At 54.8% G+C, this 11,964-nt stretch overlaps 6 protein-coding genes across 6 annotated transcripts in view; 2 read left to right on the top strand and 4 right to left on the bottom strand.

Moving 5' to 3' along the window:
• Nucleotides 1–825: 825 nt before the first annotated feature.
• A1O7_06936 (uncharacterized protein) lies at nucleotides 826–2,222 on the bottom strand (the record flags this gene model as incomplete). The annotated part of the gene is made up of 2 exons (XM_007760936.1): nucleotides 826–1,703; nucleotides 1,760–2,222. 2 exons carry the CDS (start codon nucleotides 2,220–2,222, stop codon nucleotides 826–828), a joined length of 1,341 nt encoding a protein of 446 aa, XP_007759126.1.
• Nucleotides 2,223–3,678: 1,456 nt separating this feature from the next.
• Nucleotides 3,679–4,125, bottom strand: A1O7_06935 (uncharacterized protein; the record flags this gene model as incomplete). Its single annotated transcript, XM_007760935.1, has 2 exons — nucleotides 3,679–3,883; nucleotides 4,004–4,125. 2 exons carry the CDS (start codon nucleotides 4,123–4,125, stop codon nucleotides 3,679–3,681), a joined length of 327 nt encoding a protein of 108 aa, XP_007759125.1.
• Nucleotides 4,126–5,828: 1,703 nt separating this feature from the next.
• Nucleotides 5,829–6,890, top strand: A1O7_06934 (uncharacterized protein; the record flags this gene model as incomplete). The annotated part of the gene is made up of 1 exon (XM_007760934.1): nucleotides 5,829–6,890. The coding sequence occupies one exon, from the start codon at nucleotides 5,829–5,831 to the stop codon at nucleotides 6,888–6,890; it is 1,062 nt and encodes a 353-aa protein (XP_007759124.1).
• A 987-nt stretch (nucleotides 6,891–7,877) lies between these two features.
• Nucleotides 7,878–9,518, bottom strand: A1O7_06933 (serine/threonine protein kinase; the record flags this gene model as incomplete). Its single annotated transcript, XM_007760933.1, has 1 exon — nucleotides 7,878–9,518. One exon carries the CDS (start codon nucleotides 9,516–9,518, stop codon nucleotides 7,878–7,880), a length of 1,641 nt encoding a protein of 546 aa, XP_007759123.1.
• Nucleotides 9,519–10,024: 506 nt separating this feature from the next.
• On the top strand, nucleotides 10,025–10,603 carry A1O7_06932 (uncharacterized protein; the record flags this gene model as incomplete). The annotated part of the gene is made up of 1 exon (XM_007760932.1): nucleotides 10,025–10,603. One exon carries the CDS (start codon nucleotides 10,025–10,027, stop codon nucleotides 10,601–10,603), a length of 579 nt encoding a protein of 192 aa, XP_007759122.1.
• Nucleotides 10,604–11,577: 974 nt separating this feature from the next.
• The window catches only part of A1O7_06931 (uncharacterized protein), a gene marked incomplete at both ends in the record, with an annotated part of 1,512 nt that continues 1,125 nt past the window's right edge, over nucleotides 11,578–11,964 (bottom strand). Inside the window, one exon of the mRNA XM_007760931.1 lies at nucleotides 11,578–11,869. Coding sequence (XP_007759121.1) covers nucleotides 11,578–11,869 — 292 coding nt within the window. The remainder of the gene's footprint in view (nucleotides 11,870–11,964) is intronic.

Below are 11,964 nucleotides of genomic sequence, written 5' to 3'. Positions count from 1 at the left end.
CGCACAGTACTCCGTAATTATGCGTATACTGCGTACATAATTACTCTTCTGGTTCAAGAAGGGGGACAGACGGCGGTAGACCAGGCATGCCACGCTCTTTGGGATTCGATCCCCGATCTGACCGAGTCGGATCGGATTGGATGTCATCTGGTCGGCTGATCCAGGATTGTCCTCGATGTAATTAGGTCGTTGCTCCAAGGGTGCATTGCATACACATACAGTAGGTATCTATGGCGGGTGGGAACTGCACCTCGCATTATGGCGACCTATATACATACTTAACGCTGGCGAGATTGCAATTCCGACTGTTTGCCAGGTCTGACCCAGATCCAGTCAGGATGTTTGGTTTGCTTGCTGCTAAGTATACAGTACTTGCTTGGTTGGGAGGTCGCTCCTCTGCGGTGGGCTGACTATGTACCCGTAGCCGTTCGTTCCATGCACGCTGCCCGAACAGCCTTCACAGGCCAGTCCAACTCACACACCTCACGTCGCGTCGCTAGCTCGTCGAACTCGTACTTGTACGCAAGTACATTCCCTAGCCCTGGTATACCCAGCCAGTCCCCTGCCTCGAAATTTTGCTGTTTTTGGCCTTTCGAAAGTTCCATTCCGGATATTATACAATATACCTCCTTCGCTACCACCACATGGTCATTTGCATACGATTGCAATCTAGCCTGGCCCCTCGTACTATGGTGGAGCACCCTCAGTTGAGAAGCCCACAAGATTCCAGTTCCAAACAAAAAAGGGGGATATCATTACTGCTACCTCGCCCACCGCTCGCTAAAAGGACCCCTTTTGTCCAAAGCCCGTGGACGTCAAACGAGATCATGAATAAAATGCACTTTTCTGAAAACTCTCGACGCTAATGTCCCCGGGCTTGCCTTTCAACTCGGGCGCCTTGGCCGGCATGGGAACTTTGTTCATCCCGCTCGTCCCCGCGTAGATCGAGCTTAGACTCTTCGTCCTATCTGCTTGCTCAAGCAATAATTTCTGGGCCGGGCCCTCTGCTTTCATCGTCTGCGTACGGCTCCCGGGCGCCGATGCAGTTTGCCCTCCCTGGGTGATCTGGGCTTGTGTCTTCGGCGCGGGCCGCTGAATGGGTTCGAGATACGGCGAAGGCAGGTAGCCCATTTTGCCGTCGCGGGCACGACACCGCCACCATTCCGAGGCATTGCCCACGGGATCGGTCTTGCTCAGTACGGCGACAAAGTCGCCTTTCTTGACCTCGAGATCCATCCCGCCGGACTGAGGGGTGGGGGTATAGTCATAGAGCACGCGGCAGAAATCCAGTTTTCGCGGGTCGATGGGGACTTGCTCGCCGTTTTGGTTCGTCGTGTATGTGAGGGCACCGGCTTGTTGTTGCCGCTTGAGTTCTTCTTCCTGGGATCTAGCCATCGCGCGAATGAGTTTGCCCATTAGGTAGGGTAGACCAAAGACGGCAATTGCAAACATGATGAATGGTTTTTTGGAAGGGCGAGCCGGGGCTGGGGAGCCATCTGGTAACGTTGCTGGCACGGAGTTGCCGTTTCCTGACATGAAGGAGGAGAAGGCGGCCGGGGTCAAGGCTGTGGCATCTGCTGGGGGTGGACGGCCTGTGATTTTGGCGATCAATGTGCGCATCCAGCGCAACAGTGTGAAAATGCCGAGCACGGAGCCGAGCGTTTGGCGCAAATTGCCGAGTTGTTCGGCCATGGAGACCATCGCTACAAGGGCGTCAGTGATAGCTCTTGCACGCTTCTGTCACGGGAATCTGCCTCACCAAAAAAGCTCGAATGCGTCGTCATGTACGCGCTCTCCAACATTTGCGCAAAACCACCGAACGCACCCACTATGCTCTCCATAATCTGAAATGTCGCCGCTGTGCTTTGGTTCCACGTCTGCGTCAGCGACTGGTTGTTTGGGTTGTTCGGATCCATCCCTGGGTTGAACCCGCCGTACCCTCCTCCATACATGTTGTTGCCGTACATGCCACCTCCATAGCCGTAGCCGCCGCCACCGTACATACCTCCGCCGTACATGCCACCGCCCATGCCACCGCCGAAGCGAGAGTACGGCGAGCTGTAGGATGAGTACGGAGAGGAATAGGGACTTGAGTTCATGCCGAAGCGATTCTGGTTTGTGAAGTTGGAGGCGTTCTGGTTGACCACCGAGTTGAGTGTTGATGGGCGATCGGGGAGCGTTGGCGCGGCGGACGGGAGAGCATCTGATGATGGTGCCGTCATTGCAGAGGAGGCTATGGGCGTGCTCATACCAGAGGTAGCTGTCGACAGTAAGTCCCCGAACCTGGGGAGTCTGGGGTGCGGAGTTATTTACCGGTCGAGGCAGCACGCTCCCACGGCTTGGGCGGCGAAACTGTCGTCATTCTCTGTTATCTCGACATTGTTTATGTTTGCGCGGTGGAGTGGAGCGTTGGGTCGAGAGGGCAGGAGCACGGAGTGACAAAGTATGGCGACAACGTATAGCCGGATCGCTTACGGTCGGTGGCTGCGTCTATGATGGTGAACAGGTTGATGTTGTTCTAGCTGACATTTGATCAGTTGGGGCGCCGGGAGGCTGGAAATTGAAAGAAAGACACAAGATGCCGAGGATGTTTGCGGAGGTGGAGAGGGTCGGCCATGCCAGACACGGTTTAGTCGGCTGCATCGCTTCATCTCAGGGCGAATCTCGACGACTTGCATCTTCGGTCGGCTGAAGTCGGGCCAGAGGAATGTCAGCAAGGTCTTGCAGGAAACGGGTTGCATATATTACTATGCTGCTGGGGCTGCCCTGGTAGGAGCCATTACGGAAAGAACACGTCGCGTTCCTTCACTTCCTTTTCACTCGACACTTTACACATGCTTGGCATGACAATCACCACCACACCTCAGCACACACGCCAGGTGACGAAAAGTCAAAAACTCTGCCATGAACCCCAGTTGAATAGGAGGTCATGGTGAGCGAAAACCGTGGGTCGGTTTTTCCGTCGGTCCTGTTGATGATCGGTGCCTGGATTTCTGGTTCTGGATTCCTGGGTTGGCTGGGTTGGTAAGCTCTGTCGAAATCCCAAGACATCACCACACAAGGAGTACGCCCCAGGGTGGCCGGTTAAGCCTCGCTCGAATTACAAATTCATCCTCGTATACACTCGGATAGCCTTCTACGCAGCGAGGGTGCCTTGGGAAGAGCCACAGTTGAAGAGTCGAATCGAGTTGTCGACAATTCGTCACTGGAACGCCTTCTAGCCCGGTGCTAGTTTGTCCTGAACCAGCAGAGGAATTGTTGGCAGGAATTCGACAGCCATAAAATATATGTGCACATTTCTGGGCCGAGGAGGCTGAATGTGAATCGCTGGCGAAGGTGAAGTGAAGGGCGGACCCGGTGCACAACCGACTCCAGCCCAATCCTCCTGTGTCGACCGCGGAATATCAAGCACGAAACGAAGAATGTCCCAATTGTTCGGTAATAGGAGCAACGTCACCCCTTCCTAAACCCGGCTTTGGCTCACGAGAGACCTCTACAGACAGATGTTTTGACAGAACTTGGAGTTGGTCTCACAGCCGGCGACCTGCCGGGACACAATGATAATAACGGTGTCATGATGTCTGACGGTGAGCTACGACGGAGAAGAGCATACCACGAATGGGCTACCCATTTTGTCATTTTTCTGTACCAATACCAGCACTTCCTTGCCCCAACTCATCACTGAATGGCCGAGAACTTCGTCGGCACCAAGAAGCTGCTCGCGACCTTGGCATTGATTTGCCCATCCTTCTCGCTGTTGGCTCTGGCTTCAATCCACTCCGGGTCGTTGAAAAAAGCATTCCACTTCTGCTCCCGATCGGCAAGAGATTCCCACGCCAGCATGTAGGTCAGGTCGTTGGCATCGGGCCCCACGAGCGTCGTCCTACATGAATCCGCCACGTCAGCTGGGAATGCTCATGCGAGTGTCCTGTTGTCTGAGAAAAACAGCCGGCTGAATACACTGCTCGCTGACTCCAGTCTAGCCATAGAGTACGGGACGTACCAGAACCCCAACTGCTTGATCCCATGTTTCTCCCAGATCCTGAGCGTGTGGTTCTCGAATCTCGCGAGCAGGTTTGGCATGCGGCCAGGGAGGGTCGTGTAGATGCGGAGTTCGTAAATCATCTTTGCTCGATTCAATGCGCTTCGCTCTGTCTTTCTCGTTCTTGGATCTGGCCGACGGGGAGGATAGGTTGCTGAAGGACCTCAAAGATAAGTCGGCAATTGAATCTCAACCCTTGCTTATGATGGTTCCCTCCATATCCCACCTCTGATATATGAGGGGGTCTGTCCTCTCACGCTGTTGGAGATCGCCCGAGGGACTGGCCTCATCGGTCATCCGGCGTGCAGCAATGCGGGGGTTTCTCTTGATCGTACAAAGTAACAGTAGGTTCGAAGGACATGGCCGTGATCGGACAGTTCATCTTCGACTCTGCTCGTGTACGAGAGGAGATACTCCAAGTCGAGTTGCGAAACTACAGGGAGTCCGCAGTGACCATTGTTCGGGGCATTACGTTCCCTATTAGCTGAGACCACTAGGTGTCCTTGGGCGCACCGACCACGATGGTCGTTAGTGCCTAGGTAGGCAGCTTCGGGGCTGGGGGCGAGTTCTGGAGGTATGTAGTACTGTAGGTTCTACAAGTGTGCCGTGCGGCCTGCTGCAGACAGTAGCTAGCATTACCACAGTACAGAGGTGGTTCAGTTAAAGATCTGGGGAGCACCTACAGTACTGTGTAGCTGGCTACACCCCAGTTACACTTTACGCTGTGGGGTGCTGCGCACTGTGCATCTCTGTGGGAGGGACCACTCAGGCTTCCACCTGCGCGTTCTAGGTATCGCCTGATCTCCTTCCGGCCTCCCCTCCCGCGCTTATCGTCCCTACTGCGGGGATGGTGCTTGAGTGAAGGGCTGCTGCCTGCCCGCTGCCTAGGGCTCCTACAGCACAGCATCTACGATCTCCTTCAGCGCCTCGGGCCAGCTAGTTGACCGGACCTTTTTGCTCCTGGCTGAAGCTGTCCACATGCACAGTACTGTGGTCAACGGTCAGGCTTGACCCATGCCCCCAACAATGCCGTTCTAGACATTTCCCATACTTTGACGGGCCATATGCCAGGACGAGCGTGGTGGACCCTCGAACTACGGGTGGTCTTTGTCCCCACCTGCAATCCACGATGCTCCCTGCTCCATATGTACAGAGTACAAAGTATCGGCTTGCTGCTGTAACCACAAGTACATACGCCGTACTCCGTACTCTGTACCTTGATGGAGCACAGCATTCGTACGTATCTCTGCTCAGCCGTCTGACTACATCGGACTCTGACTGTCCATGTCTTCTGCTCGGTTGGCACACGAGTCACAGTCCTTGTACTCCCTGCGCCGGTTCACTAATCAGCAAACCAGTCTTCGTAATGCAGGCCATAAGTGGATGAATGTAGACCACAACAGTCCTTGCTCCGCCTCGCCGAGCCGACCGAGGTCAATGAACCTTGCGTTCGCCCATACGAGTACCCGGACTCCTACAATACTACTTACTGTACTCGTGTATGCGTAGTCATCTATTTGTTCGCCAGGTGGCCTGCGTACAGTATATACACGGAAATTCTACCCAAGAGCCAAGGTACGGTGGTCATCCTTCTTTCTGCACGACCTCGGCTCCTCGATTCAGTAAGACTTGACTCCTTACATTAGAAGCTGCTACTCGTGCTACTCGTGCTACTTGCTCTACCTAACTTAAAGACACCAAGAGGATTTCCCGCCCGACGCTACATCTTCCACCTCCCGATAATCGATAATCCTGTGGGTACCTCTGCGGGACATCCGCCGACAAAATGCCCTCCATAACAAGCCACACCTTCACCACCACGACCAGCCAAAAACCCTACACCTACCTGACGGCCGGGCCTACAACAGGGCCTCTTGTCATCTTCCTCCATGGCTGGCCCGCCATTGCGCTGACATGGAAACCACAACTCCTCTCCCTCTCATCGCTGGGCTTCTACTGCGTCGCCCCAGACATGCCCGGCTACGGCGGCACCTGGACGTCGAGCGACCCGGCGGACTTTGCGCTCGAGAAAATCGTGCCCGATCTGCTGGAGCTGTTGGACAGTCTGGGGAGGAAGCGGGCCGTGTGGGTTGGCCACGATTGGGGATGCGGCCCGCTCTGGGCACTGGCAAGTCATCACCCAGAAGTCTGTCGTGCCATGGTGGGCATTTCGGTGCCATACCGGACGCTCGAGCTCGGCCTTCCTGCGCTTCTAGAGCTGATCGACCGCGGCTTGTACCCGGAGAACGAGTACCCCTACGGACAGTGGGATTATCAGGTCTTCTACGAACAGGAGCCCAAGGCCTTGGACAGGCAGTTCGAATCGAACCTCCCGGTCCACTTGAAGTTGGTGTACGGGCGAGGGAACGCCGTGGCGGGGAAGTCGCCTGCACGGACCGCCGTGGTGACCAAGCATAAAGGCTGGTTCGGCGGTCCTGGGGCGCCGGTGCCAGACTTTCCACTTGAGAAGACGGTTCTGGACCAGGAGATGCTCGATGCCCTAGTTGAGAGTGCGAAGAAGAAAGGCTGGCACGGGGCCACAGCATGGTACTTGAACCACGCCGCGAACCGCAAGTACACGCTCGAAAAGAGCGCGAATGACGGCGTGTTGAAGATGCCAGTGTTGTTCGTGCACACCGAGTACGATGCTGTCTGCCAGACGGTATATAATCCGAGGCTCATGCAGGAGATGCGCAAGAAATGCGAGAATTTGACAGAGTTTGTGATCAAAGCAGGCCACTGGGGTGCGTTGGAGTGTCCTGAGGAGGTGAATTCGGGAATTGTGGACTGGATCAGGAAAGATGTCAAGGAGTGGTGGCCTGGGCCAGAGCTGAAGAGTCGGTTGTGAGAAGAAGATGAGAGACAGTGGCTGAGGAGGTTGCGACTGTCGCGTGGTGCTCCTTGCTGGAGGAGCCGTCGCAGATGAATTCCATACTTCAACAACCCTGCCAAATTCCTTCATGATGAGAGTAGTGACCCTCCTCATCGAAGTTTTCGGCTGTTCACAAGGCTGTCCCCATCCGTTTGCCGCCGAAGCATGTCCAGGAGCTGGTCGCATTTCTACGCCTCCTGTGGGCGTTCGCCATAGTTAAAAGAAGTCTCGAATTCGGCTTTCCAGTTCTGCACCTGTGCTCAAATTCCTTCCTCAATGGTCTTAGAATGCAAGGAGATTCAGCTATTTGTGCCTGGACGTGGCCTGCGAATGATGAACACACCTCTTACAGCCTGCACAACCCGGTCACTGCGTCCCTTCAACACGACAGGAAATACTCCAAGTGTGGATTTGGGGTCCGCGGTCGGTTCATTCTCGTACGTACACACTCACAGAACTCTACGCCGTCCTTCGTTTGGAAGGGTGGGATACTCCTGGGCCGAGTGCAACAGTGTATTGCCGCCGGCTGGATGCATTCGAAGGTCTAGATGTAAGCGGACCAGTTTGAAAGACCTCAGCGAGTGGAGAAAGCTCCATGCCTTTCGCTCTCTTGCCGTGCACGGCATCATTGATCGAGTCTCGACCCGAACACCAGCGGCAAGCCTAAGCCACTTCAGGAGGGCGGACGGCGAGAGGGGACGAGGTGTTGGCGATCACTTTGCCTTGCCAGTTCTGAGGGCCTCTATGGTAGCGGTTAGCTGCACCGTAGCCCAAATGACGGCTGGCTGACCAACCACTCGGCCACGCGCAACCTGGTACGGGCGCTCGCAGGTAGGCTGATAACACACTGTGCTGTTGCTGTGACTCGTGTCGGGGAGACCGCTTGATAACATAGCCACGACCTTGTCTTTTGTCGCTTTGTCGCTTTGTCTAGTCACATAGAGATTTTGCCGGTGGTGAATGTTATGTCTTCGGCTTCTTCGCATTGTGTGGAGAATGAGCGGCATGCTCGTCCTCTGGACGTTCGGCTGCATCACCGAGTTTAGACCAAATGCCCTTGAAGCGGAGTACCTCATCAGCCTTGGGCCGATGAACGCTTTGCCATGAAAGCATTTTCTCGAGTGTGTCGGCAATAGATCCGGGACGAGACCTCAATTTGCGTATGATCTCCTTGTGAGCGGTGTTGCTGACGCCCTTCTCCCACCTGCAGGGCTCCTGGAAGAACAGTTGATACGCGGAAAGTCCCATCGACCAGACATCGACCCGGCAATCATAAGCATCGTGTCTCAAATTCCTGTTCTTCTCGTACTTGAGCCTCAGTACTTCGGGTGCCAGGTAGGCGATGGTGCCGCAGTAGTGGTCTGTCGAAGTGGTGTCGAAGGTGGCACTGCCATAATCAATGATGATGGCATGTACAGGCTGGTAGGAAACAAGCATCATGTTGGTAGGCTTCAGGTCCCTGTGCATGATTCCGTGCTGATGGAGGTGGGCCAATCCCTTCATAACTTGGTGGAAGGCAGACAATCGGACCTCACCTGGCTTTTTCGATAGTGTCAGGTCGAGAAAGGTCTGTCTGGCCAAAGGTGAGTGTACCAGATACACATCATTGATCTTGGATTTCCCAGTGCTGTACTCGTCACCTCCAGAGTAGAAGTCTGCCATAAGGTGGCAGAGATTTGGATGGTCACCAATCTTCCTATAGATTTGGATCTCCAGCTGTATCCTTGCCACTGTCGCTGGTGTACGCTTGACGCGTTTGATGGCAACTGCCCGGCCCGTTGATTTGTCGAAGCCCGCCGACACCACACCGCTGGCGCCGGAGGCGAACGGAGAGTGTATCAGAAAGCCATGTAATTCATGGTGATGTTCGAGAGGCGTCAGCTCGAGAGACATGGGCGGGACGTCGCCATCAGGATGGAGCTTTGTGAAAAGCTCTCCCAACTTGTCGCGGTAGCTGGTCTCGTTCAAGCCTGTGAACTCCAAGTTGTAGGACAAGTTACCGAAGGCGAGCGCCGTGCGGACCGATCCAATTACCCGCTGAGAACCCTCCACCCGCTCAATACCATTCACAACAACAGCCTTTCCCTTGCCGACAACGAGCATCAATGCGCCATTCTGCGCGTGTACGAGACGAGCATGCCTACCGTGGACATGATGCCTATTTTTCTGGAGGGTCAACAGGAAGTCTACACCATCATTGGGCAGATCCTTTCTACCAGAACCAAGCACCCAACCGAGTCGAGGGTGGTTGGTGATCAGATCGAGGCTGAGTCTATAGTAGCCCGCTAATACTTGACCCTGCTGGAGCGGGCCCGTCGCATCGCTATTGGTATCACTAGTACCATCCCATTCGGGTGAGATTGCTCGGGGCGTATCCTCGATGAAGAGGAATCTCCGGATATGCGGGTTCCAGTCTGGCTCAAGCCGGGTGCGTTCAGCAATGGAATGAAATGCAAGGATAGCATTATGATTGACAGGCACTAAGCGAGCAAAGTCACCTCTTAGCTTCGCGTTTGTTCTTGGGCTGAAAAAAGAATCCTCCAGGAGCAGAGTGTCTGGAGAATTGGGAATAGTTTCGGTCCCGTCTTCGTCGGCATTGGCCATCGCAAATCTGGAAAGAATGCCACGTAGGAAGGATGGTTTGTTGGTGGTCAGTAATCGGTTTTATAGGGGCCCCAAAAAGGCGTCGAGCTGCAACAGGCAGACGCTCCGCGGGCACTACCCCTGGTCATCTGGTCACTGTCATCTCGACGCGTTCTTGGACTGTCGATAGACTATCTTCATCGAAGAACATCAGCCATGAAAGGCAGTACTCGGCATCATCACAGGATGCACACTGGAAGTACACCGGTATCCACAAGCATATTCAATGCCACAACAAACCGTCCCGTCGCGGTTGGAGTGGCGGTCGCTGGTCGCAGTGCGGCACGGCGCTTGTTCGCGGCCAAGCCCGGAGTTTCCCGTAATTGCCGGCTTGGCAGAAGCGGCACGTGCACGGCGGTGGCTGGCACCCAACAACAACGTCGTTTGTCTGATTCCAGGACTCACAAAGCTGGCATCATCCACCAAACCACCTCGTAACCCTCTGAAAACATGTTCATACCGCTCTGATGTCGGATGAGAATAGCTGGACCGAGTCACGGACGCGATCCCCGTCTGTCGTCCCAGATGAGGGCATCCGCGGCTTCCTCGAGGAGAAGACGGCAAACCTGTTCGCCACCCAGCTGCAGTCCAGATTGACCACCCTCGAACAAACCAAAGAGACGCCGAAATTCCTCAGGCGCAACTCTTACGCCCTCTACTTGGAGGGACATTTCGCCCTCCTCGACCCCCGCGAACTCCAGCGCACCTCCCTTAGTCCTACCCCTCCTTCCAGTGACGACGATTGGACCAGTGCTGCGCGCACACCTGAACCGCATTTCAAGGCCAGCACCAGCAAAGTGTGTCCTGACGAGAGTTTGTACACTCGATTGAGGACCCGACAAGGCCGGATCGAGCGCAAGCGGCAGCGACGACGACAGGACAAGATAAGCCACAGGATGGCCCACAAGCACAGTCACCGCATGTTACGGCGGTCGAAACACAAATCCAATGCGCTCTTCTACGAACTGGACTGGATAGGGAGGAATGCAGTGGCCGTGTGCCAGATGACGGCAGATTATTCCCAATCAAGCAACAAGAAAGGCTGAGAGGGCCCAAATCGGCAACACACTTACCACAAACCTCGCTGACAGGGTTCGATGGCCAGTGCCAGATTCTGCTTCCCAGGAGAGAAATGCATCCCATTGATGGAATTTCTCAACTGCATACCGACAAAGATCCCTGCGCAGGCCCATGGGTGGCCGCCCCACCGACCGAGCCTTGTCACTGCCATTGGTGGCGCAGTCCCCGAGAGTGCCATGCCACACTTCAAGCAGGGCTCTTACCTGAAAGATTTCAGCATCGCACGACTGTGTTGGACACGCGGATTTACCATCCTGCCAAAGTCGGCTGTCTGTTGCTGCCGCTGTTCAGCAACAAGAGCAGGCACTTGACAGATCAGTAAGACAAATCTTCGGCCCTGGGTGATGGTCCCATAGATAGGCTTTCCAGTCTGGGACCTGCCCCGTCAAGCAAGAAAGCTTCAGCTCATACCGTGGTAGAGCTGTGAGCTAGAACATCAACGTCGAAGGTCGATGTTACCAAGAGTTGGTGCCACATGTTATGCCTGCTCCGTGGCACTGTGGATGGATGTGAGCAGAAGAGATGATCGCACGCTGTTGGCGCCCCTAAATTGATACTCATGTACTGTACAGGCTGATATTGTTTCCTTTTGATACCCCCAAATCAAGGCGTTGGCTAGCGATAATTACAATACAATGTCCCACTTTGGCTTCAGACTCGATCAATATCTAAACAGCCTCGCGACCGTGATCGTTGGCCCGTGTGCTCTCGTAGTATGCCATTCTGCCTTTCCATCCACTGACATGATCAATACCTTACAGCCTCGCCTTCGTGATTCATAACCCTGTGCTCTCGGAGTATGCCATCCTGCCTTCCACCCACCACCACGTCACCCTCATATGGACTTGAGAGTCTCTACCCAAGACCATACTTCCTACGATTGACGTGGCACCCCGCACAACCTACCCAGCAATCCCACCCCCCAAGCACGGCTTCACGGCTACCCAACACAATACATCGTGGCACATTCCCTCCCATAACATACCGCCACGGATCCAGATCTCACGACAATAAACCCCACCGCCACAATACTCAGCGCCCCCAGCACCGCCGCCAGGATCAAATGCCATATCGTAAACGTTCGCGTCGACTTTCTGACCCGGCTGACCTCGGGCGCATACGGCCCGACCATCTTCTTGATGGGCTTGACGTTGTCGGTGAGTGCGGTCTTGACGCCGCGCTGCATCCCGGGGAGGCCGTCCATGCTCCATGCGTTCTTGTAGGCCCAGTACCTGTGCACAGGGGCGGTGTAAGCCAGTGTAAACCAGTTGACCCAGAATCGACATCAACATCAACATCAACATCAACATCAACATCAACATCAACA

Source organism: Cladophialophora yegresii (assembly GCF_000585515.1).
Source record: "Cladophialophora yegresii CBS 114405 chromosome Unknown aczIN-supercont1.5, whole genome shotgun sequence".
Lineage (NCBI taxonomy): Eukaryota > Fungi > Ascomycota > Eurotiomycetes > Chaetothyriales > Herpotrichiellaceae > Cladophialophora > Cladophialophora yegresii.
Note: the sequence above shows the minus strand (reverse complement) of the source record. Positions and strands in the feature narration are given on the sequence as shown.